This window comes from Buteo buteo, chromosome 10 (assembly GCF_964188355.1).
Source record: "Buteo buteo chromosome 10, bButBut1.hap1.1, whole genome shotgun sequence".
Taxonomy (NCBI): Eukaryota; Metazoa; Chordata; class Aves; order Accipitriformes; family Accipitridae; genus Buteo; species Buteo buteo.
In genome coordinates, this window is record NC_134180.1 from 25,415,806 (window position 1) to 25,443,155 (window position 27,350).

The following is a 27,350-nucleotide window of genomic DNA, read 5'->3' on the forward strand; positions in this document are numbered from 1 at the left end:
TTAGAAGTTAGCAATTTTACTTTCTGAAAACAGCATTTGCGTGATTGCTGCTATGCTAGAAATGTTTTAGTCCAGATAAAAATAAAGACATTTAAAGAATTTATCCTTAGAGGAAGCAGATGAAACATGGGATGTCAGGTGTTGTGTCTTGGGTTTAACATTCACAGCATTTTGAAGATCTACCATGCTTGCAATGACTTTGGATAACCCTTTCCAGAGAAACACCAAGGAACTCAGAAGATATATACCTCTGACATCATTTATGACCTTCAGCAATTAAGGCTGTTGATTGGGGCACACACACAAAATTAGAATTTCTAGCAATGAGGAAAGTAAAGCACCTTCACAAATGATACTTTAGTAGAAGCCTCAATAAAGTCCAAAGATGTAAAATGGCTATAGAATAAACGTCTTGTTCCCTTTAGAGTCTTCCAAGAAAATACAATTAAGGTTTACATATCACTGTTGATGATGCATCTGTTTATGTATCAAGTGGCATGGAGCAAAGACCTCTCATAAGCACTATCACTATCTGGAAATGTTAAGATTTCAAAGGATAATAAGCAGCATGTAATAGCAGTACTAATAAAGCAAGTTACGCCTGCTTAGACTTGAAGACTTTTTTTCCAATAACCTGTTCTACAGCTACTGTTTGCTGCTGTCACTATACATCACAATAAGAAAACCTAATGCGTGAAGTGCAGAATGAGGGCAGTATGGTTTTGTGATCTCCAGTGTCTTGAGTGAAATCTTGTACAGGGCACGTTAAACAACATAACCAGTACACTTACTGTCTGATATATGCCAACTCAGGGATAAATCTCAGTAGAAGCAGAAGCAAATTAAATACCATTTGGTAGTTTTGCATGTCAATGCCACTTGGACATCATTTTCCAAGGACAAAACTGTGGAAAACAGCATCATGTGCTAGCAACTATTAAGCCCTAAATCAAGATATATTATAAAGATAACACTGATCAATGAGATAAAAAAATTCTATTGGAATTACAGTATACATTTAAGTTGAAAAGGCACTCAATATATGATAATGTGATGTCTGTTAAAATGCTTGCAAGGAATTTCAAAATATATAAAAATTAGATGTTCATCCTGAAGGTTTACAGAGATTAACTCTTTAATATTGTGGGATACTAGCGATCCTTGCCAATTTTACGGAATAGTATTCTGTATTAAATTCATTCACTTTTACAACATGAACAATGAATTGTAAGAATAAAAAAATTAAATAAAAATATGGTTTCATTTTCCATTAGCATTCTGTAATTGTTAGATAATCTTTTGCTTCAGTAAGGGGTTCTAGAACTACTGATATTACAAAGGTGTTGATTTGTGAGCCGGGAGTCAATGCATTTAGTGATCAACAAAAAGGAGGTGTAATCAAGACCTGTGCCATCTTAACAACTATCTAATCCAGCTAGTTCCTCACTGAGTACTAAAAACAGAACATTATCTTCATGACCAGAACAAACTGTAAGTGACTCCAAAGGTGAAAGGAGAAACTGTCCTCCATGAATACTTAGAGGACCACAAGAATTTTCTAAATGGTGGTGGTGGTAGAAAGGGTATTTCCAAGATATCTGGAGGCCTGAAATAAGATGCCACAACATGACTTAAAGATAAAGAAAATAAGTTTCAAGTGTAACTCATTGCATTTCAGAATGACAGCAAGGGAGCCTCTAAATCGTAACTTTACTGCACTGTGACATTGTTCTACTTTGATCTCCACATTATGTCAACAGTAGTCAACCATTCTTGATGCACATGAGATGGCAAGTCAATATTGTTTTCAAATATCAGAAAATCATGAATTATATATAATCAATTGCATCCAATTATCTCATTATTTGGATCAATAAATATCATAAAACATACATAAACTGGGCAGCTTATGCTTTCACAACAGGAAGGTGCCAGTACATTTATCACTAGTACTATAAATGTTGCTAGGAAACCACTTAACATTTCCCTTTTATTATCTTCCAAACGAATTCTATTTGCAGAATATGCCACTGTAAATCAGTAGCTGAATTGATAAATCTCAGAAGGTGGCATTTGGTAGTAAATTTTCCAATAATTTTACCCAAAAGAACCCTGGACAAACAAGAACAATTAATCAGAAAATGCATTGAAATTGTAATGGTTCAAAAATCAGTATTTCAAAATCTGCAAGCATCATGTGCTATAGCATTTGATGTACGAAAGAAATGAAATTTCTTCCTTCTTAGTTCAGTGTCTTGTAATCAACTATTATTTCAATTAAAAGTCAGCAAATAAGACATCTGATCTGTCAGATGTTTTTTGTGGTGACTATATACCCAATGATAAATTACTGCAAAAGTATGTTACATGATGGTAGGAAAACATTTGTGAATGTGAACAACAATGAAGAAAGGTATCAAACACATGCTGAGCACCCTCTTTATAACACCTTTCTTTTAGGCACAAGTATTTGGAATGTGATAAAGAGTACTTCTATTTTATTTTATTTTTAACCTGTTGGTAATTTCTGTATAATATGAAACAATGTATCCTAAAAGTGACCTTATAGCTGAAGTGTTACTTTTAACAAAGTTAGCCTTATAATGAGGGTGAAGAGCATTAGAAAAGCCACATCACAAACACACTGTTCACAGCCCATCATGCATTTCAACTTGTTATCAAACTTACCCCTCTTTTGAGACTTCTGAAAGAAGGAATTCTGGGCTTCCCTGTTTTTATGTCACTCATGCAATAATGCACTGGTTCAATGGAGAATATGGGATACTGGGACCCATTAGGAGTACTGGTTGTATATAAACTAGTAGGGGTTAGGGGTGGGGATTGTGGCTAATGTGGAAATAAAGAAAGCAATAAATAAGCCAAATGTTCAAAGTGATTTTAAAATGAAAATTCTGTCTTACAAAATTAAAATTTCCATCCAACACAGAAACAGCTTGTAACATTCCAGACACATTTACACTATAACTGTATTGGTTTTAAAAGGTTTCTGTCATGAACTAATCTTCAGAGTCACAGGTTGGTGCAGAGAATGAAGGAATATTCAAAAAGGCTTCAGACTCAACACTTCCACAAGATCCCAAAGTTGCCTGTCTCTTTTCTTAAGAAACAGGAAGTTCTGCTTGTCCCAACTTTAGTTACATCCATCCTGGAAGCTTGTGCATTCCTCCTCGCTCTTTCTTCCTATATTTTGATGTACCCTACCAGCTAAGCTAAAATAGAAATATTAGGTACATCTCTGGAGAATGACTAAAGCAAGAAGTATACTCAATCTCTGTAGTCAAGCTGGACTGACACAAGGGCTGCATGGCGTTCTTAAATCAATATCATGAGAACTTCCTCCACTTTCTTCCTCCCCTTTTTTCAAATTGCTTCTCATTTTTTGCATCTCATACCTCTGCTGCTTCTTCCCAGTTCGATTTTTCTGTACTATTTCCTCTGCTGCACAACTGATTCCCTTTCCAAAAAGACTTTTATGTCTTTGACAACATCAAAAATAGGTGAATGCATATCTGGAAGTCAAGACCAGCCATAGTTTCAGCTAAATGAAGGCACAAAGGCCACCATGAATACCCCAGCTACAAGAAATCAGCATATTTTTTTATTATCTAATTTAAGAATATATTTTAAAACCTGTAAATAGTATTTGGAATTAAATATGTATCTCCTGATAAGTATTTTGCTCCCTGCTGCTGTTTTGTAGAGCTGCCCCTCCCTCCTCCCCAAAAACAGGTGAAAAAGGGGGACATAATCATCCATTTCCTCCAGGTCCTTAAGGAAGAGATGCATGTGTAGTATGTATACACATATGTGCATCTGTGATTCCATACAGGAAACAGTAAGGCTGACACTCTGAAAGCTACATACAAAGTGAACGAACTGGGGACAAGTAGGGCAAGTCCTGTCACCTTTCTTCAGCTGCCATCATACTAAGGAATTTCTTACAACTACAGTAAATGCCAAGGGCCAGATTGAAAAGCAGTGCAGATTTTCACAGCTTCCCTTTCCACAACTCTCGGAAAGACGTCTTGTTGTCAAACTGGTAATCACGATCTGATTTCAGAACAGGCTGAATCTCACCCACCTCTGCAGCCAAATGCAATAAATATGCTAATACATTAATGCATTTAAACTATTATCAATCATTATTTATACTGCATGAAAAGTAAACAATCAGTTTTCATTTTAACACACAGCTGCAGTTACATAATGTACTGAGGAGGGAATAATCAGCTATATCCTTTCTTTCTGTAAATATCTGCTTTCCTGGAATACTATCAAGTGGAAAATAAATTCTACCACTAACAAGGTCTAAGAATAGTTTACTATAATAAATGGCAGAAACTGACTTGGAGCATTAAAATAACCTCAGAGAAACTTGTGGGAATCATTAAAATGACTCACTGATATGCTCCAATACTAAATAAAGACCTACCATAAAATTTAAATATGTATATGCTTCATTATTCATTTATATAGCTAATGCATGTATTGATAATATTTTTTGTTGATCCATGAAGGCATCTTGCACAGAAAGTGTTAATTGAAACTCATATAATAATACAAGAAAGGAGTAATTTCCCTGCTTTCAATTTTTTCTTGAGCATAGGAATATTTTTACCTATTTCATAGTAATACTTCTTCTGGGACATTTGCCTATATGGAGCTTCAACAGTATGTTTTATTAATGAGGTATTATAAATGTTAATGTTTTCAGACAAACCTCAGAAGTTTTCAAAACTAGCAGCAGGTATAATAAAAAAAAAATCTATATAACACGCCTATATATAAACATCTAAAAAATGTGACATTTAGAAAGGAGTTGGTTTTTGTAGGATAAAGGAGGAGATCTGAAGTTTGCCCAATTCCAAAGCATACTCCTCTTCCTCTTAGTTTTACATTCACAACACCTTTTCTATGCAATTGCAGAAAGTCTTTACGGAAACTTAGAAATGTTACAGAGATGTGAAGCTACTTTCATCAAATAACTATGAAAAACATTCCCAGGCACAAATCACTAGAAGAAAACTTCCCCCAGTGAGGACCGGATTTTTAATATAAGTATCCAACCCTTCTCAAACCTTCAGATCTCCTTACACATATTTTGAAAGATAGTGGCAGGCAAGGGGGAAGGTTATTTTAAAATAAATAAATTGCTGCTTCCATGCACTCTAGATCTTCACATTTTGATTTTCCAAATAGTAATTTCTTAATTGTTACCTTTGGCTTCTTTCCAAATAGCCACAGCTTTCCTTTAGCCTTGCCCACTGTAGTTTTTGAGTCAATTCTCATTCCTTCCTGCTTTGGTGTACTGATGGTTCCATCGGAGATAGTTCTGTAAATATTCTGACTGTAATCTTCAAATGGAAAATCTCCAGGAGGTTCAAAACCGGATTTGAAGCAGTCTATCACTAGCTGAGAGTCCTAAACATAGTACATTAAGGAGTTTAAAAAGCAAAACAAGCAAACCCATGAAGAACCAGTGAAAGAAATACATGGAGACATAAATTTTCCCTTTAATTGCAGAGATGCACAGATGGGAAAGGAGAGCGAGCTCAAAATGCATGCTTTTGCATAGATCGAGTTAAGACAATAGAATCATAGAATCATTTACGTTGGAAAAGACCTTCAAGATCATTGAGTCCAACCACCATCCATGCCCACTAAACCATGTTCTGGAGTACCCCATCTATGCACTTTTTGAATACCTCCAGGGATGGTGACTCAACCACTTCCCTGGGCAGCCTATTCCAATGTCTGACAACCCTCTCAGTAAAGAAATTTTTCCTAATATCTAACCTAAATCTCCGTTGCCGCAACTTGAGGTCATTTCCTCTCATCCTATCAGCAGCCACCTGACAGAAGAGGCCAGCACCCACCTCACTACAACCTCCTTTCAGATAGTTGTAGAGAGTGATAAGGTCTCCCCTCAGCCTCCTCTTCTCCAGACTAAAGAGCCCCAGCTACCTCAGCTGGTCCTCACAGGACTTGTGTTCCAGGCCCCTCACCAACTTGGTTGCCCTTCTCTGGACACGCTCCAGCAACTCAATGTCTTTCCTGTAGTGAGGGGCCCAAAACTGAACACAGTACTCGAGGTGCGGCCTCACCAGTGCCGTACAGGGGAACAATCACCTCCCTGCTCCTGCTGGCCACACTGTTTCTGACACAGGCCAGGATGCTGTTGGCCTTCTTGCCCACCTGGGCACACTGCTGGCTCATATCCAGCCGGCTGTCAACCAGCACCCCCAGGTCTTTCTCTGCCGGGCAGCTTTCCAGCCACTCTGCCCCAAGCCTGCAGCGCTGCATGGGGTTGCTGTGACCCAAGTGCAGGACCCGGCACTTGGCGTTGTTGAACTTCACACAGTTGGCCTCAGCCCATCGATCCAGCCTGTCCAGATCTCTCTGTAGAGCCTCCCTACCCTCAAGCAGATCGACCCTGCCTCCCAACTTGGTGTTGTCTGCAAACTTGCTGAGGGTGCACTCAATCCCCTCATCCAAATCATTGATAAAGATATTAAACAGAATGGGGCCCAACACTGAGCCCTGAGGAATACCACTTGCATGTTCTTTTTTCTCAGCAGTCTTACCATGAATGTAAATCAAAGCATACCCCGCTATTCAGAATCCAGCAAATACTCCAAACATAAAACAGGGCATGCTTTAGGGCCAAACTACTACTCCACTTTCTAATCCTTCAACATTAGCAGTGAAATGAAGATAACACTAAGAAACTAGATGCAGTAAGATATAAACAGGGAAGAACCCGTATTAGAAGTAATAAGAAAGAAGCGCCAATAGCTGCAATCAAACAGGACATAAAGTGATACTTTGTTAACTCAACACACTTTATATGATTTCATGCTACCTACTGGAGAAAATACCAACCATGTTGGTATTCTGGGATATTTCAGGATAACCAAAACAATGTGTCCAACATCACATACAGTGAGAAAGTGTCAAAGATCTTTGGATCACAAGAAAGCAATAAAACAGGAGGAGAACAGCCACCGAAAGTGGAAGTGACCATTTAGGCTAAAACTGAAGTCACAACACTTTTCAAGCAGACAAATATTTGACAACAGAAAGATAAATGTACAGGGTCCCCTCTCCGCAGCTTCCATATCAGTTAAATTGCTCATGCACATTTAAAAAGTCACCCAATTCTACTTACTCTATGTTCATCAACTGATTTTGCTGCAAGGATCATCCCTTCTAAACACTTAGAGATAATCGGAATAACCTTGCGCTCAGAGTCAGCAAAGCCTTTGTAACATTCGCTAAGTTTGATAGTCCTTCTTTCATCCATTTCTTGAAGTTGCTGCAAGCACAAAGATAAAATAAAGCTTTTATTTGCAGATTTTTCCCTTGATCCTGATGTATGCAGTTACTGTGGTCACCACAGTATAGTACAGAACTTCTGTGCTTTCCCAGTATTTTTATTTGCTTAACAAAACAGAACTTAATTATTAAGTTAAAAAAAATCAAGTCCTTTCAGACATAGGCTTAAGATGCCCAGAACACTAATTACGAAGAGTTGATACTTTCTGATTTTTAAAAATTATGTAAAGAACTGGACTTCCTTTTCATTATTCTTTTTTAAAGCACATGGCCACTGTCTACAGCCACCTATTTAGTTTCAAATACTTGTTTCGTGCAAAAATGAAAACTACAGTAAAGAAATTTACTTATTTATACATCTCCTCACTCTCTCCTAGTTCCAAATAATTTCTCTCTGGTGATAAATATCTCTATCTTGCTTTTATTTTTACACTTTCCAATAAAGACCAACGATTAAAAAAAATTAGGAAGAATTAGAAATATTAAAGTTATATGCTGTTAAGACATGCTCTCTGATTTTAAATACAAACCAGTTCCTTTAGAAGTGTGCAAGAAAATGAAGAAAAGAATACCATTACGTAAGATTTGTAATAAAAGTCTACTGGAGCACAACAAAAAGAACAAATTAAAGAGAAATAACTATTCAGATAATAGTCCTGGACCTTTCACCTAATTGGAAGTGACAAAAAAAAAAACACCAAAAGAAAACAAAAAGCAATAGTACATATATCAATAAGTTATCAAAAACAGGATAAGAAGTTGGATCTTTCCTGTATCTACTCTAACAAAGGCAGATGTCTCAAACAGCATCCAATTTCACCTCTCTGAAACAAAGCAACAACCTAGCCATGCTACTAAATCCCTCTCCCAAGGTTTTCCCACAGAATGTTACCAAATACTTGCAAGGAAATAATAAAAATGTAGTCCCAAGAGAAAGTAGGACTAGGCCTTTCTGCTCTTACTGGAGATTCCAAAAAACCTAATTAACATCATACAATGATAGTAGATTTTAATCCTAGAGAAATAAAGGCAATAAACCAAAACTCTGGTCCAAGCTACAAAGACGATCGAACTGTTTCTCCTGGGAGTTGACTGCAATTCCTCCATCAGTATGCTAACATCAGATCTACTGTAGTGCTGCTTAATAGTTGAAATATTAGAAAATTCTTTAATAAGCCAAGGCAATTTTCTCCTGTGAATCCTAGATCTTCTAGTAAGTAATTTTCAAAAATATGAACTCCCTTGTGCTTCTGGAAAGTATCAAGCATTCTTAAGTTGGTACAGCTTCAAATAGAGTCACTATTTTCACTTTCCATTTCTTGACTCCATGTCTCAAAATCAGTTTCTACAGTCACAGTATTCTCCCAAATGGCTCAATGTACACGCCAATACACTTCTGAACTCTCCCTCACCTGAGGCCCCCCCAACTACTTTACTTTAAAATAGTTTTGCCAAGTCTCTGTTTTTGAAAGAATCTTAAAAAAGTATCTTAATAGTTACATGAAGCACCTTGAGAAATCCCCTTTTTAGATGCAAAGTATTGATCTAATTTGACCTTTAACTTTTTTTTTTTACCATTTTAGAGAGTTCTGTGGATTGCAGGCAATATTGATGAAGCAATGACCAAATTGGGGCAGGAGGGGAAGGAAGGAGTATTTCTGCCTCCAATCCACCCATTTTATACCTGTACATCAATACATTAAACTATAGTCACCGTTAGCTATATGTTTTCCTTCATCTGCTAGAGTCAAAGCATTCACACACACACACAAATATCAAAAAAACTAGTGATCAAACCTTATTAGAATGATTGTTTTACATGTTTGCTCTCACCCAGATGCCTCAAATGTTTATTTTGCCATACCTCTTCAGCAATATTTAAACAGTCTATAAAATATAAAATCTTCATAGAAAATGCAACAGAATATTTTCATTACAAGTCTAAGCATAATTACTGTAAGCAGTAAGTCTCATGATAAAATGCAGGTTGTATCAAGATTATGCTAATTTCTTGATAAAATTATCCACTAAAATCCCCAAAATAAAGTTTTAAATTTTAAAATCTACTTCTCCCTTAGGAGAAGATCAGACATACTTTCTCTGTTAATTATTTTACCTTATAAATCTGAGGAATGACAATGTAGTAGTGTTTGTGCTGTTCCCCATTAAAGTTCTGTAGTTGTGCAGCATACTCGTTTTTGTTTTCATCAGCCATATGTGTGCGCAGGTTTAACTGTTGCTTAGCCTAGTAGGAAAGTGTTATCAGTTCAAACATGTCTTGTGCTTTTCAACGACACACAGCATTATTTTAATTTATTTTACCAACTATGCAAAAACACTAAACACTAGTTATCAAAACTGGCATCCTTATTTATAATTGAAATAAAAAGAATGTGAGACTTCATGTACAGTGACAGTCTACAGACCTAATTTGTTATATACAGAGAGAGCAATGATCATTTTAGCTCCCTTAAGCCATGTCGCTTAAATGCATATCCTAAAAAACATAGAAGTGACTGAACATATATACCACAAGATACCAAATACCAATAAGCCTGCCTGTTTAAGGAAGATAGTCATCATCTCAACAGCATGACCTCGAGACTAATGAAGCATACTCCCTCTCTGTGCTGTCTTATATTTTACTGTAACTTTGGTTTTGCACATAATAAGCAAGCATGTTTTATACACAATTTTGTACACTCAAAGAATGTTGTTCCAATAGTGACAATAAACATGCAAATAAAATACTTTTTATAATAGAGTGAAGAAAGAAATGGCACCACTCTTACCTTCTCAACATCAGCCTTTGTCGCATTAGTGTCATTGTCCAGTCTTTCATAGCTTTGCTGTGCCTTCTCTGCCTCTCTGCATTCTCTCTCAAATTTCTTTTTGCTCTACAAAAGCCACAAACTTACTGCTTCAACAGCCACTATCCCCTTTTGGTTTTGTACAGTAATTTTGAATTCTAAATATCAAAGCTTCCATTTAAGTATCTTAAATTCACTATGTACCTTTAAGTAAAGACATTGTTCTCACAGAAACCAAGTCTCAAAAAATTTCAACTTTTCTATTTAAAACTTATTTCCATGAAGTACCAGCAAGGAAACAACTGTAATTATGCTATAAAATACCAGATAATAAAAATACAAAATAACCTATTACAAAGATCCACAGTTAATTATAAACAGACAAGTCCACTTTCTAGCCTGACTTTAAGAACCTAAATAAAAGTTAGAGGGCAGAAAACTTAAACCTGAACTTGCATGAGTAAAGTTTTCAAGTTCCCTTCTTCAGTGATCAATTTTAACTGAATAAATTCAACTAAACTATTTTGAAGGCATTCTGAAGGATTTATCTACATCATGAGATCTTAGCATATCCATCCATTATCATCAGTATTCATATCAACTGGCATAGCTGTAAGCAGCACAGACAACAGTATTGCACGTACTTGATCTTCAATATATCCAGCTGTTTCAAGACAACTGCTGTTGGAAAAACTGTTGCAGCTCAAGAAGTTAGTATCTCTAAAGACAAACTGGCAACAGAGATTGTGTGAGCCCTGGTCTCCTGCTTCAATGCAAAGTCAGGCAATTGAGGTTAATGTATCCCTTAAAGGCTGTATGCATTTAAAAGACTGACTTTGCACTCAACTAAATACAGTGCACACAACACAACTGATTGTTTGAGGTGAACTCTGGGAATTATCTTGGTGTAGGGTGACAGTATCTGAAACTACCACATCTGCTTCTACTCTGATCCTCTGACCACAAATTAAACTTTTTGACACTACGCTGAAACAAGACATTGTTTATCTGGGTCCACAACAACAAAATAGAAATTCACCTCTCTGGTATTGCTTCACAATAATCTGGATCAAAGATATAATACATTTCTGAGACACAAAGCCAGCAGAATATCAGAAGGCATCTTGAACACACTTGGTTGAATTTTATATTTTCTCATCTTTAAAACCATGTCTCTCAAGAAAAAGGAGCTTATAATCTGTTCTAGAGACATTCACTTCCTGCATTTCTCTGTTAAAAAGTAATTCTGCCTCCTGAAAGTATAATAGCCTATAGCAGTATTCTTGAATAGACCTCACGTAACAAGCCCTCAAACTCAACTCAAATACAATGACTTAAGATTTCATCTTCATATAAATATAATTTGTCATTATTAATTACTCTCTAAGCAAAAAGTAGCCTGTGGCGAAGCAAAGACAGACAACTATACCTGGGTTAAAAACATATTCCTTTACTCTGGATAAAAGCCAAGGCTTCACTCAAACACACACACAAAAGCTGTTTACAGATTTTTTTTTTTTAACAGGGAACTCCAAATACATTGAACTGTACTTCGGATGTTACCAAGTCTGATTTGGACATTCAGAAACATAGCTAACATTAAAGTCTAAGCAAGACAGACGACAACAGTTCCATTTACAGACTGTATATTATTAAGTTGGACAGAAAAAAAAAAAACAACAACAAAACACAAACTCACATTATCCATCTGTTTCCAGCACATGTCCAGATACTGTTGAGCCTTCCGCCCTTCCTGAAGATGCTAAAACCACCACAAATAAGTTTAATTTACATATCTTTTTAGTACTATTACCATTAATTAGTCCCTGCTCTAGTTGACACACTATGATGTGCAGTTATCTCCCACAAGTTACCAGTACTCTTTGGAAGACATTACTATCATATAAGAACAGTACCCCAAGTGAAAATAACACTGGCAAAAAAGTTACTAGTAAGCACCATCTCCCAAAATTTCAGTTCTTAGGTTTACTAAGTGTAGTAAACCAGTACATAAAAATACAGAATAACTTTAAGTATGTGTTTTGTAAATGTATTACAAAACCTACTTATTGCCAAGTTCATTAAATTTGGCAAACAAATAAATCAATTTGTTAAAAGACATCCATTTTGATATTCTATTATCAAATCAAAATACAGAAATTACCATTTTTCTCTCAGTTTTTAGATCATGAGAATATCTCATCAATTCTCCGTACACTCTGTGTCCCATTTCTTCTGCAACTACTTCTCGTTGTCCTGCATAGTCATTCAACTCATTAAGGATGTTAAAAAAGGCAATACACGAAGTAAACCTGACAGAAAGCACACACACACAAACATACATATACAAAAAGTGAGACAGTTGGTTTTTTTTTTTAAGTGGACTTCTTTAAGTACAGTCTGTACTCCTGATTAAATTAAAAGCAAAAATCATACATATTTTACAATAAACCTTATCTTAATGATCACTGAATTATAGTAGAAATGCAAGCTGGGAAAGCCTACGTTAAGCCTAGCATGTACTATATGTTGCAATGTCTCTTCAAATACATTTTATAAGAATATGGATTTTTGTGGATGGAAAAGAAAGAAGAAGAATACTACCTGGAAAGCCCTGTAGTATAGTGGTATCTCCTAAGCTGCCAACTGAGAGGCCTGAGCTTGGGAACGGATACATACGTCCCTAGGCTTGGAGGCTGAACTTGCTGCAGAGATGATGTGCTTGGTAGTCTTGAGGGTGGAACATGCCAATCATACCACTCATATGCATCCCGATGGATGATCTACAGAACAAGTTTGCTATCAGCTCTGGAGACAGCTGCCTGTTTGCCTGCCCACCTCTTGGCTGGAAGTAAGGTGCCACTATGGCTGGCACTAAAAAGGGGGGAAGAGGAGGGGCAAAGGGTAGAAAGTGTGTGTGGAAGGGAAGAAAGAAAAAAAAAAAAAACAAACAGGCACCACATTAAAATATACATCTTTCTCTCTTTTAACTGTGGAATACTGCCATCTCCGTAGGCTTGGCTCTGGGGAATTCAAATGCCACCCTAGCACTAGAAATCCCATTCCCTGTGGTCCAGGATCTTTAAACAGTTGAAAGAGCTAGAGGACATCCTAGTGTGAATTCTCAGGCACTCTGTGCACAATGTGCTCTGGCTTCAACCTGAAACTTGCCTGCTTTCTTGCCTTCATAAGAGTTATCCCTAAAGGAAAAGTACTGTGTTTTTTCTAAATAAATTAAAAAATGGCTATGGACATGGACAGCAAAACAAGCACCTCTCCAATAAATAATCATAAAGTTGTTTAGTACACATTGCTCCTCCACAGTTAGACATTCATTTATTTTGCGTCTGGAGTCAAAGTCAGACAGCAGTTTAAGAGCTCTTCTTGCCAAAAAACACAACAGTTTTGTGTACACTCAAGTCTCAGCATACAAATGTATAGCCGCATTTGTATCACCACACAAATGCACTGAGAAACTCTAAACTAAGCAAAAAACACAGCCGAAGGACATATAATTGCTTTTCTGTAAAAAAAAACACAAACAAAAAACCAAAACAAACCAAACAAAAACTCAAACCTACTAGACTGTACATAGCATACTAAACTTCTGCTTTCAAACGTCCAGCTAGCTCAAGATTAATTTGGAACAGAGCAAGTACAACCTGCCATGTTTACTACTTTAAAATACTAATAGAAGTAACCTCAGGTTTCATGCTTAAGAATTACAGCAGAACTATAAGAAGCCAAGCACAATTCCTTTTGTTGTCTTAGCCAATTACATTACTTTATCTTAAAAAAAAAAAAGAAAAAATCCATAAAAGGACAGAGTATACTGTAGTCCTTGTTTCTTATACATAGAACTTGAAATACACATTTTTACCTGGGTTCCTCATCTTTGGGTGAACGTTTAGGACAGTACTTCTTAACCAGATTTCTATTAAGGAAGAACGAAAAAAAGATGCTATTTTAGAGTCTCTTTTGAGAAGTGAAGACATATACATAGAAAACTGCACGAACAAATTATTTCTTTTTAATGATTTCAAGGAACACATCTATTCCCTCTGTCATCTTATAAGGGTCCTTTAGATGACACAAGGCAGAAATCTATGGCATATTCCAAGTTTTAAGTCACTGACCTAGAACAATATATTTGTAAGTATTTTAAAACCCCTGTTGCACAGTGACTAGACATAAACCAGCGAGTTCTTCATTTAGCATCCTTTTCACATACACAAAAGAAGCTAGCAGACAAGAAAAAAGCACATGTATGATCACTGTGTAACATACAGATAGCGCGCACTGTATGCTATACCCACGAGCACAAAACTCCATGCCTGAATTAAGCTTTGAGTGTACATTCAGGTCAAAGGTTTTAACCACAGCATCTCCAAATCTTCAATGAGGATATTTCCAGAACAGAACAGGCAACATCTCTTTTCAGGAAAGATGTTACATTTTGCCCTACGACCAGTGTTGTAACATACCAGGTTTTTAGAAACCAAGAAAAATCTCTAAAAGACAATCCACGGGACCAGCACTTTACACAGTATCACAGTCCAGTTTGAGAACACTGATATGAACTCATTTACTTATCATACAATGCAGAAACAGCACCTTAAGAATCATACAAACCACATCACCTACTCTACCCTACAGCATAAGTAACACAGGCACACACTGCTTACACAAACAACTGCAGAGAATTTGCAGTTACATATATTGCTACAAATACCCCAAATCCTGTGATGAAATGAAGCCACACAATTTTACAGACAGGAGGGATAAGAGGAGATAACGTCCAGTGATTTTTCAAATTCTTATCTTCCTGTATGTCAACCTTTGCTTTAAACTTCTGAGTATACATTTTTTCCAGCACAGCATTCTGCCTTGACTTAAAAAACTGTTTTTCTGACAGCAGTGACATCTTTTAAAACTCTTGAAATTCAACAGGATACATGTCAGTCTTGAAGAAAAAAAAAAAAAATCTCTAATTTCCTTCTCATTTTTAGGAGCTGAATGTTCATACCTTCAATTGGTTGCATTTTTTATTCTAGCAATTTTCAAAATTGTCAGGTTTTTCCATGCAACAGAAAACCTGAAATTACAACTCTACTACAGTTCTTTTCCTTTCCCTGTGAGAGTTTATCATTTTACAGCAAATAAATAATCCTTTTTTGTACGAAAGAAAAACAGATAAGACATAGGATTTTTCTCAAATTGCTTACCCTCAACCTTTGTGCTTTTTGAGGTCAAAGCAGTGAAACATCTCAGTTGCTGGGTATTTTTAAAAGCAGCAAACAGTATTTAAAGACAGATCTTCTACTCAAATTAAACAGAGCAGTATTTAAATATTAATGCCCACCTTCACAAAAATCCTCATCTTTTCCACACGTTAGAACCAATTTATCGAAATCTTGCTAGTAATGTTTACACTGCGGACCAGATTGTCTGTTACGGTATCTCTCATTTAAACTACGAAAGTAATATTTTTAAGTGTGAATTAACATCTCAGCAGAAAATAATGCATGTCAATTATTTGCTTTAAAACCCACAAATAGAAGCAACACAATACTGGTAAATTTTTTCCCCATACATCTCTAAATAATCATACCTTCCATTTAAGAACAAAAAACTCCAAACAACAAAACAAGTGCACACAATTAAATCATTTTGTTCAAGAGACAGAGTATTTTCCTTGAGCTTGTCAGGGAAGACTTGTCAAAGTGTGTTCTGGAGGTGGACCTGGATTATGCAGAGAATGCTTCTGTTTTTTAACTGGTATGAAACAGACTTCCTTCAAACTCCTGCACTGTGTAAAGGGATGATATTTTGTAATGAAACTTTTACACATCCACTCAAAGAACAAATTAAATGTAAACTAACACAAACCTAGCAGAGCTGCTTTAACAGTTCTCTTTTAATTGGCCTCTGGATAAAATTCTTCCATCTGTCTGTCCAGTAGTAATTGAGACAATTGGCCATTGACTTCTTAAACTAATTATTAATATAGCTCAAAACATGTTTCCTCAAAAGCAGCAAAGAAGTGGACTATATAAAAGCAATCTACACCCCCAACATCACAGAAAAAAAGGAGAGGAGGAATAAGAGAAGAAACCATGAAACAAAATCTTGCATGCATGTTTTGTATCTCATTCACACTGTCCCTGTGTAACTTCGGTTGTTACAAACTAGGAACTACCTTATCATTAAACCAAGGGTGCTAATCCTGCTCTCGTCTAAAATAACGTTGTGCAATTTCTTAAATCGATTTATCTGGAAGTCTATTAGCTCTACGGTACAACGGTACAAGTAGTGAGATTATGTTCAGTCATGAAGTATATACCAAAATACGAGCAGGGAGTTGGTGTGGAAATAGCAAGCTTAGACCCTTTGTCTCTTTCCATACCCTCAGAAACTACAACCAAAAAGAACAACCATGGTAAGATAAGTCCTTTTTACGTGAATACATACTAAGAAACAGAACAAACACTAACTTTTTAAGAAGTACCTTCAAATTTTGTAAGAACTTTCTCACTGAAGTTAAAACAAGAATCTCTTTTTGCTATCACCAGAATCCACTGCCTACTGTAACATTCTACTTCGTAGGGATTAAACGCAGACATTTTGATTGGAAAATGCATAAACCCAAGGAAAAAAAAAAGAATAATCATCTTCACTAAGTAACTTTCCCATGTTTCCTTTTCCCTTACATTTCTGCTTTGCTCCTCAGTGCTTATTAACAAATGGGAAACTCCTAAAATTCACCTTATTATATTATTCAGAAGGTGAAATGCATAACAAGCATACAATGCTGTAGCTAAACAACCACGCACAAGCCTTTTCAAGGAAAGATTTTCAGAGGTGTTAAAAATGACAGAAGAAACCAATTACTAAAAACACACGGTTTAAAGTGGCAGGAGAGAAGGGTCACAAATATAGATTATTTACTAACATGCTGATTTCTGTTCTGGTTTCATTTTTTTAGTGCAACTGTTGACTAATTCTAGGAAGACAGAAATGTCATATAATCCTTTTTCCTAATAAAAGTCGGTTTCATCAGTCAATCTTGTCTACCTTAGGATCACAGAAATACACAGTCTTGAGACACTGTGTGATCAGGTTTTAAGGTTCAATAACAGCACAAGGTACAATAGCCCAAGTCAATAAATATGAAACAACAAGCAAATGCAGAATTTAAAGTTCAAAGAAAAAGCTAGTGTTCATGCAAACAATGAAGCATAAATGGTTTTTCCAAGAAGTGAACACTAACACTTAGAAAAAAAACCAGAGAAATTAGATTTAAATCTTGGAAAACACGCAGGTTGAAAAGCAGCTAGTGAAGAGTGAAGCATTATTTCAAAAGAGGAGCCAGTTGACACTTTAAGGGGGCATAATGTTCTTTAACGTATTTATCTAAATGTGTGTATAATCCTCAGGATCCAAATATGGATCTGTACTAGTTTAGAAGAAAACTGTGAATTAATTGCAGACCATCAAAACTGAACCAAATCTACGAGATAAATTGCTCTAGAAAATTCCTTAGAAAAGTGTAGATTGATGATACTTCATTCCTCTGTGGAAGTACAATTTAGACTTCTACCACACTCTGTCTTACAGCCATCTGGAAGCAGATTCCATACAGGACTAACCACATCCAACTGTGCTGCTCCTGTAATTTTATCAGCCTCTCTTTTCAGTATAAATTGGTTGCAGGCCACCACCAGTGAGACAGCAGCCTGAACTGTATTACTGATTTTTAAGAGAAGTACCACCTCAGTCATATAGCCAGAAGTTTCAAAAAGCACCCTCGTTAATAAACGAAAATTATTTATAGTCATGTACATAAGACATCTACATAAAATTTCACAGACATTTCCACAAAAATTGTGTTTGTCAACTCAAAACGAAGTTTTCTTCAGTCAATTAATACAGATCATAAAGAACGGGAGCAGCAGCATCAATATGGTAGAATTGGTATTAAGGTAGCAGCTCAGGTACTGTGGCATCTGCTTATCCTAAAACTCTACAGACTCTATGTCATATTACAAACGAACCTGGGAACAAACTTTGAAGTTTGCTTTCATAAGTTACTAAAAAAAAAAACAACAAAAAAACCCAACAAACAAAACAAAAAAACCCCCAGCATTAAGTACTTAAAGGCATTTCATATTTATACGTAAAGTAATACTTTCAATAGAGTTCTGATGGCTTCAGTGATTGCATATCAATATTATGGACTGGGTGAAAACAATGACAATGAACTGTATTTAGTAACATGTCATCAGAAAAAGTTCTAACTGAAAAGATGAATCTTAAAAAAATGTAACATGGAATTTGAGTTTACAAAGCCAAATATCCTTGGAATCATTAAGAAGTTGTATGTTTTGGCTTGCAGAAACATCACTAGAAAAAATCCTGCCACATCCATATTTGGATAATAATCAATAATGTAAACTCTCAGCTCCAATCAAAGGAAGAGAGATTTGAGAAATGAACACATATGGTGATAAATTGCATCCCTAACTTCACATTTGAGCTTACACCCATTTTAAATAATGTTTCCAAGATTGTGCATATAAAAATGTGGTAACTATGTCTCAATTTGACTAGACATATGCATATATTAATATTGTATTTAGAAAAAAGAACACTTATACACAATAGTATGCAGAAGGAACATGAAAAATACATTTGCTCAGATTGACTAGACATCTCCAGAGATCACAATGTACAATTTTAAAGGGAAACACTCAAATAGCTCAAGAACAATCATCACTATTTTCTTTAAATTGACAATAGAGAAGCTGACCAAATTCAGAAATCTTATTCTGGATGGTAGTTTCACCTATAACTGCAGGTATAACTTGCATTCCTGCCTAACATCACAGGAAGTGGAACTCCTCCGTCTTCTCAAGTGTCATGATGCTTCATACAGAACAAGAAGGGAGTGAACTTCCAGAATTATTTTGTGTGTGGTGATGTGGAAGTAAACAAAACAGACCTTCACCTCACCCCTTTTAAGCAACAATGCTGACCAAAACCAGCATCTGAGAACTCAATTACAGCCAAGAGCCCAGTAACTTGGCACATATTAAATCTATCTTTTCCAGTTATAAAATAAGAACAAATTAAATGGTCATATAATTAAAATGAAATCTTTTAATCTGCAATGTATATTGCAGTATTTTTGTCCTGATTCATATCCCTGTAACTCAGTAACAGCCTATAATAACCCTCACAATCCTTGGGGTACCACAATACATTAGCTGCGACCTAAGCTACACACAACTTGAGATTTTCCTTTAAGTTAGCTCAAAAAAAATGAAGTTATAGTTGCTTTTTTTCCAGAACAAAGTATACTGCAGACAAACACAAGCTCTCTAGACAGCTTTTTTTCCTCTGTAGACATTTGAGGATTCCTCAATGGTTTCAATTTTTCTTACACTTCTCAGTATCAAGAACTGCCTATCGAAGAATAGCAAGGAATGACTTGCAACCTAAAACCAGCATTTGGACAGGATTCTCACAAGTTATCATTTCTGGAATTACTCAGTGAACATAAACTGCAACAACTGCATACAGTAAGAATATAGTGAGTTCACTCTAACAGTTCCTCATATGCTGTACATGCATCACTTGTCATCTCCTAGAAGACTTGGAACAGCTGTTGCACCTGGGAAAGTTTAACCATTAAGTTGTGCCAGTATACAAAAAAAAAAAAATATCAAAATGCAAGGGGTATACACAAAGTGAATGTGAATTTCTGCCAGGACACGGACTCTAATTTGTGAAAACTGTTATGAAAAATTCACTCAAGTTTTCATTGTTGGGTTTAAGTCTATGAGAATAAGATCCATCAACAATCTCAACAGGATGTTCATGGACCACACTGAAACCAAGACAGAAAAAAAATATCACCATACATCACTAGCATTATCTCCCTCATTAAACCTGTTTTTTCTTAGTCTCCCATCCAAGTACTAAGAGAGCCATAGGACTACCAAAAAGTGACCACTCACCGTACTGTTTATATATCTACTAAACAAAGGCATAACAAATCTCGGTTATAAGCTTCATTATGAAGAGATTCTCAATACTCTAGTTTTCAGATTGCATTTCATTACAGAAGGAAAAAACTATGATTAACTAGAAATTTCTATCAGAGATATTAATATCTCACAGGCCATATGCTGCCAGCACTAAAATCCCCCAGAACCTAATCCATCCCCAAGATCTTCTCTCTCAGAACTTCTCAGAAGCAAGCTGCAGGATGGCTAACTTTTTTTTTTTTTTGCTTGATCTCAATCTCCCCTGGGGCCTCATAACTGTTTTATATGGTTAAAAACAGTGAGTGTCCTCAAGAGCAACGATGGCTGAAATAAAGTTGTTACCACAAGACAGTTCACTACCAACACTACTAACAATCAATTCTCCCCCAAGGAATACACAAGCAAGAATATCGAAGAGTAGCTTCACAAACTGGTCTACTGGCAGAAAATCAGTCAACCTCTCATGTGCGTGCTGTCCAGACCCTCCTTAGCAGCAGGCAGGAAGTGCATGCATGCACTGTACAACACATGTGCAGCAAGACCTGTGCTTCTCAAAACTGTCATACTTACTGCATGTGGACAGTCAGTCCAGTCATCTGACAGAAGGGTTACTTGACATAACTCTTTCATTTTTGAAAGACACTTTGAGAAAAATCAATAGTTTTACCCAAAAGAGTAAAATGCTGTACAGAGAAGATTTCCTATTGTCAGTCAAATCCTGAAGTAATAATGTGGTACCACATCTTGCTAGCTGTGGAATGAACCTTTAAATATAATTAAGCAAAATGGCATTTGTTCATACTATTTAAGGAAAAGATCTGGATAGATCCATGCAAATAAAACACATTTCCATTTTTAAACAGACAACTGAAAACAAATCAAAACTCGGCTGTGAACTGATGCTGTGCATTCTTCAAACTTTCCTTTACCTTCTGAAGTTCTTCTACACAAGCTTTGGAAAAGTGATATTTATTTCCTTCCTTTTAAGAAAAAAATTCCTTCAGAAAAGTAATGGGGTATTATGTTAGATGAATATACAAAACTGGAACAAAAGAAACTGATAAAGAAATCAAAAAGGAAATGAGTAGGCATCCATACCTTCAGCTGTGAACCTCATTACTGCATTTATGAGGAAGGATTCCTCAACTCTGTATCAGGTGACAGTCTAGTTTGCGAATGATGACATGAGGGAAGACACCACAGGAGAGAAGCTGCTATCAGTTTCTGACAAGGGCTAGGCAGCAGCTTCAGCTGAATCCCCAAAGGAATGCAAGACAGTCAAGATTACTGTGAAGGCCAAGTTCACAGGAGTGTCTTATTTTAAATTTTGTTCTTCAAGCACTGTGTGCACCTTTTGGTAAAAATCAATCCTACTTTATTCTGAAGAATGTGCTTCTCTGCCATTTCATTGCTGCTACTCTTCTTGTACGATCCTCATATGATCCCTGAGGGGAAATTCCTATTGGACCTAAAGGATGTTTCACTTGGCACCAAAAGGAAGTAAACTGGAGAGGTAAGACAAAGGGTGGTTGGGTTACAGTCTCACCCAAAGGGACAAGACCAGCTGTGGAAAGGACACGCTTTAAGGACAGGAAGATCTGCTTTCTCAAGTTCTACTCAATGATTTCAACCAGATTTCTCAACACAATTTAGTGTAGCTCTTGCCAATTCAACATGAGAAATTAGTTAGTAGCAGAGGCTTGAAGCTGGTTGAACACACACACACACACACAAATATGCAGATATGGATAATGCACTTTGCAACAAACATGTTGATAGTCAGTGGAAAAATATGACTGTGGTTTTGTTTTGAATCTTAAAACTTAAGTCTTAAACCTTTTTAGTTCAAAGATTTGAATGGTGGGTGGGAAGAGAGGGAGGGAAGAAGGCAAAAACAAGCAAGAAAGTAAGCACACACCCAAAGATAACTTTCTGTTTTGGACTGGTAAAGAAAAACTTGTCTGTCATGAAAAGAACTAGTGATCTAATTCACCCTGTGAATGAAAAATGGTCATTCATCATGACATTACATACTTGCCCATCATCTGATACAGTGATTTTAAGTAACTGTTAAGATTCTTTTAAAAAGAAAAAATCCTTACCTCAGTTGTTTTGCATAGTTTTGCTCAATTTCTATCCTTTCTTTTACAAATTTTGCATATTTCTCCAAGAAGTCAATGCCCCACTGTGTATGCTTGTCCAAGTTATCAAACTGATCCTTTAAAAACAGAAGGAAATAAAAATACCCAGAATTAGTTAAGAATCACAGCAGCACCAGAAACAACATACAATTTATTTATGAGTTGTGCTGGGAGGGAATGCTTGCTACGTGGACAGAAGTTATTCAAGTTATAAATCGGTCGTGAGTGTGTGTATACATACATACCAGAGCCATATACCAGAACAGTAAGCTGTACTTGCAGGCACAGATCTACCCTCTTTCTGTAAAAACAGCTCTAAATACTTGCATTTTAAGCTGTATGCAGTCTTTGATCACTTTCACAATGCAAATGTGCCTTTTTTTCCCCCTAGAAATCCTTGAATTCAAAAGTGGATCTTTTCCACCATGATAATGAAGACATAACCGAAGATCAGTATTAGGTAAATAAGGGACTGTTCCACAGAAGAGATGTGTTTGGCAGTTTTAAAACACAAGAAATTACTTCCACTCTTACAATTGCCCACTGAAAGAAAAATAATATAAATTATAGCTGCACGACTAAGTTGGGTGTAGTCTGCATATGAAAAACATTTATTAAGCAAATCTATATACACAGTTCACGATCAGCTCTAGCAAGAGATTCCAAAGAAAGCAAACCTGTCCTCAGCCATTAAGAAAGTTATAGCAAAGCAAAGGCACAAAAAAAAGAGAAACAGTCCAAAATAAACCACACTTCCAAAAAAACTTGGGGGATTTTTAATATATTAAATCATCTCCAAAACCAATCTTTCACTGTATTCTGTACTTATCAACAGGTAGAGGATACACTAATCAGAACAAGTTGAAAATTTAAAAAAAAAAAAAGTGGAAACATGGAGGTTTGGAATTAGGCAGGAATGAATAAAGGTACAAAGTATTTTTAGTCTAGCACATATTCGTATTTTATGCTAAAAATCTGCCACAGTGGAAAAATGAAGGATTTTCAGCTTACGACAACATTTACAGTAAATTTTTCCTAGCAGTTACTTAATCCAAAAAGACATGCAACTGCAACATCAAAGTTTGTGTCCTGTATATACTGAATCCAAATACATGTCACAGTAGATTTCAAAAAAAATAAGTAGAAAAAGAAAAAAAGCTAAAGAAATAATTTAAAGGCAAAGTTTATTTAACTTATACAAAAAACTGATGTGTGTTTATCAGAAGCTGTGTCTTGCAGATTCAGTAACTTGCCTGAACCTAATGAATTATGTCGACCTTTAGCATTAGCAATTTAAGTTCAATTTCAACATGCAGTCAGATGATCTTAAGTTAAATCAAAAAACACCATAAAATGCTGCAGGGCTTAAGACTCGAGGAAAACGTATTCACTAGAAGAGATACCAAGACAACACAACTATACACAATCAACAAGAATAATAAAGAAGAACATAACAGGATTAAGGTTGCTCCCAAATCTTGCCTTGCGGCTCTTAGCATCCTACACCATGGATTAACAACCATGGCCATTAGTGCCTTGAACACTTCAATCCAATGGCATGCAAGTACTGCCAACCAAAAGCACTCATCCTGTTCCATTACCAGCCATGTGCTGCTGCCTCTGCATCACTCGCTCTACCAAAACCACAACCACTTTCCCTGATCTGTTTCACCAGAGAACCATAGAAACAGCCAAGAGATAGGAGAGGGACTAAAGACAAGATTTTAATATATTTAGGAAGCCATGGCCTGTTTCTCATATTGTTCTGATGCACCCACTTCACACCAACTGGACATTTCCACACTAAATATCTTTTGGCAAATAAAGTGACATTCCTGCTCTTGTTTTTAGAAAAGTTGCATATGCATTGTTTGTGTGTGGGAAGAAGGAGACTGTTACCATGCTGTAGTATCAAACTACTGCTGCATATATGCATAAAAATACGTCACAAATCTCAAGAAGCCTTTCTTTTTTATATTCCACTCATTTTTGTAATTACTCTGACAACATTAACAGGGCATCCAGAAGAAGTTTCCAAAAGGTGCTTTTGGCATGGAGCCAACATCCAATACCATTAAGAACAACTAGCTCGCTTCAGTGCACAGCAGAACAAAGCCTTTGCTGTCCTACTTAGGCTCTTTAGTCCACAAAGCTCTCATTTGCTGCTAAGGTTTCATTAACATTACGGAACACCGCATTACTTATGTTTCCAAACATGTAACCAGAGAGGATAGCTTTCCAAATATTTTGTTCAAACAAATAAAGGACTCTATTGGTCAAAATTAATTAATTCTCTGCTACTAATATGAAACTAGAACGGAAAAGAGTACATTTGACACACTATTCTCCCCTCACGCTTTACTAGAAGTATTTCATCACAGATTGAGTGCCAAAAACTCTTCCTTTCCTCAATTCCTCCTCTTCATCTGGTTCTAGAAACAGCATGCTCTGTGCAAAGACAGCTTTGTAGGATTATTCCATAGCCCCTCAAGGTAAGAAAAAATTTGTTCCCTCCCTGTATGAGGAACATGCATAGAACATAACAGAACAACCTGAATTGAGTAAATCCCATGTAAGAAAAAAATTAAAACCCATTAGTAACTTCACCGCTCTGCAGACCTTTCTGTTAATCCAGCTCCTCCACCATTATTGACATCTATGAAACTACTCATGGATGCATTAATGATCTCCTAGATAAATAACAGAAATCCTAATTTAGTGGGCCATTAGCCTACATTTACTGGAATTAACAAAATAGTAGTAGTACGTGCCCACTCTTTTGAAGAGTGAGACGGCTTCACAACATCAGTTTGTTCACTGCACTTTTTTGGTCAGCAATTATATTATGCATTATCTTAGAATGAAGCATACAGTATGAAGGATAAAAAAACCAAACAAAACTTTCAAGAAGTACCCAAGCATTTTTTGAAAACCGGCTTATGAATGACCAAAGTCGGATGCCTAAAAAAATAATGTACAGATGATTTGTAAATTTGTATTCAAAACAAAAACACTATAATAAACTCTCACATAAACATTGATTCCTTGGATTAAATTACTGACAATGCCTCTTAAGTTCTCTGTAAGACATGTATGTACTGCAGAACAGAGCTCTCGATTAACAGATAAAGAAAATATATTAAGCAAACTCATCAGCTTCACAATTTTTAAAATTCTCTATAAACAATAAACGAGTGAATAAAAGTCCACAGTCACAAAAATCACCTTACACTGCTCAATAATGACACTGAGATAAATGGGCAAAAGATAAAGGCAACATCAATGAATAAGCAGAAAGGAATGGCCTTTTCAGAAAGGCTTCTAGAGATGAGTCACAAATTTACTCTTGGTCCTTTCAACTCCTCTCCAGAAGCATCCATGTTTGAGCCCTGGGCCTTGATTAAGCAATCCTTGTCATCCAGGAACACAAGCAGAAAGTCTTCCACACTACTACAAAGGAAATCATATTAATGCAGTGAGATACAAGCCAAGCAGTACCCGGAAGGGCGGCGGGGGGAAGCACAAACGTCAGGCAATACTGTACAGAGAAGAAAATGGACCAAATAGTTGCAATAAAATTTAAGCCTGGTATTTAAAAATAAATATATCAGTGTATTAATTTGGCTGGCTCCTTTATAAGAAATGTGAAAACTGCATCAACTAAAGATCAGCAAAAGGCAATTAAAAAAAAAAAGAGCACACCCTACAATATCTGGCTATCTACCACCTTGATAGCAAAGTACGTTCTCAGCAATATTCCAAGGCAAATACATATTGCTGTTTGTCTAGTAACTCCCCACACCCCTTAGCAGCTGAACATGCAATTTTTGTAAAAAACTTAATTAAAACTGCAGCTGACTATTATTAAACTGATTCATGTCAGCTAAGGGATGGTGGCCCCAAGTAGAAACTGCCCACTCAAAAGCTGGAATGTAGTCCAAATTCTCTACATGGTAAACAAACAAATCTGACACTTCACAAGAAGTTTATAATAGGTCAACATAGACTATTCCAAAAGAAATGTTACCTCCCTAAATTCTAATTCCAGATTATTTACTGGAACCACAGATCAATGTTACAAATACTTCAGGTATGCAGTTCTAAAACTTAGATTTTTGCAGATATCAGGAAGCTTTACAATAGCAGCTGAAGCATCAAAGCAAGGAGTCAAGCTGAATCAAATCTGTGCTAAAGAAAAAAAGCCTTTCCTGGGTTGAACTCAAGATTTGCTCTCCCCCTCTTACAGACACCTGTTTCCCCCCCACAAACAAGCCTCAAGAACCAATAAAAAGAAAAACATGGAGGATGTCTTCAGAGGGATGAGCATGGAGGGAATGCTACAGCACAAATGCCAAACCTTTAGTCTTCCTAAAGCTATCAGTAGCTAGTCCAGACACTGTTTTACATGGGAGTTTCAAATAAAAGGCATTAAACCAGATTGAGATTTTTAAAGGGTTAACGTTCCCAGCTTTCAGCAACTTTGGAAAGCATTTCTACTTGCATGAAAAGCTAGAATTGTGGTATCAAATTCTGTTAAAAAAAATTCTGTTTTATGAAATGATTCCTTTACAATAAATTCTAGTTTACTGCATCAACATAAAATTGCTGATTAGTCTCCATTTCACTGACCTCCATCTTGAAGATCTCCAGACAACACGGTTGAAAGCCTTAAGAATTATATTAAACACAGAACTGCATCAACTTACAAGTTTAAGCAACCTCTCTCAACTAATTACTATAATTAATTAAATCTGCAATATCTTTAAAATATATTACTTAATAAACCATTTTCTTTAAAATCATGACACTTTGCATTAATTATGCTACCATCATTTTACTCCCTTTTGACTCAACCGTGCATCATTATTTCCATACTTTTATCTGACCACAATTTTAGTCCGCAGTTACTCAAGTGATCTTATTTGCAGTTTTGAAGCACTGGCATAAGATTAGTTTTTTCCCCAATTCTTTGTTCTCCAGGCTGCATAGCTTCG

General features: G+C 36.2%; 1 protein-coding gene across 5 annotated transcripts in view; it reads right to left on the reverse strand.

Annotated features, from left to right (window-relative positions):
* The window catches only part of FNBP1L (formin binding protein 1 like), a 61,442-nt gene that overhangs the window by 8,413 nt on the left and 25,679 nt on the right, over positions 1 to 27,350 (reverse strand). For 3 of the 5 annotated variants that reach the window (XM_075038980.1, XM_075038983.1, XM_075038981.1), the window contains exons 2-9: positions 22,318 to 22,433; positions 14,047 to 14,100; positions 12,331 to 12,478; positions 11,866 to 11,928; positions 10,149 to 10,253; positions 9,473 to 9,601; positions 7,190 to 7,336; positions 5,239 to 5,442 (exon numbers count right to left, since the gene is read on the reverse strand). In XM_075038980.1, the coding sequence (XP_074895081.1) occupies positions 5,239 to 5,442; positions 7,190 to 7,336; positions 9,473 to 9,601; positions 10,149 to 10,253; positions 11,866 to 11,928; positions 12,331 to 12,478; positions 14,047 to 14,100; positions 22,318 to 22,433 (966 nt within the window). Of the gene's footprint in view, positions 1 to 2,688; positions 2,848 to 5,238; positions 5,443 to 7,189; positions 7,337 to 9,472; positions 9,602 to 10,148; positions 10,254 to 11,865; positions 11,929 to 12,330; positions 12,479 to 12,770; positions 12,993 to 14,046; positions 14,101 to 22,317; positions 22,434 to 27,350 lie in introns of those variants that run through there. The other 2 variants (XM_075038984.1, XM_075038982.1) reach the window with 2 other exon arrangements.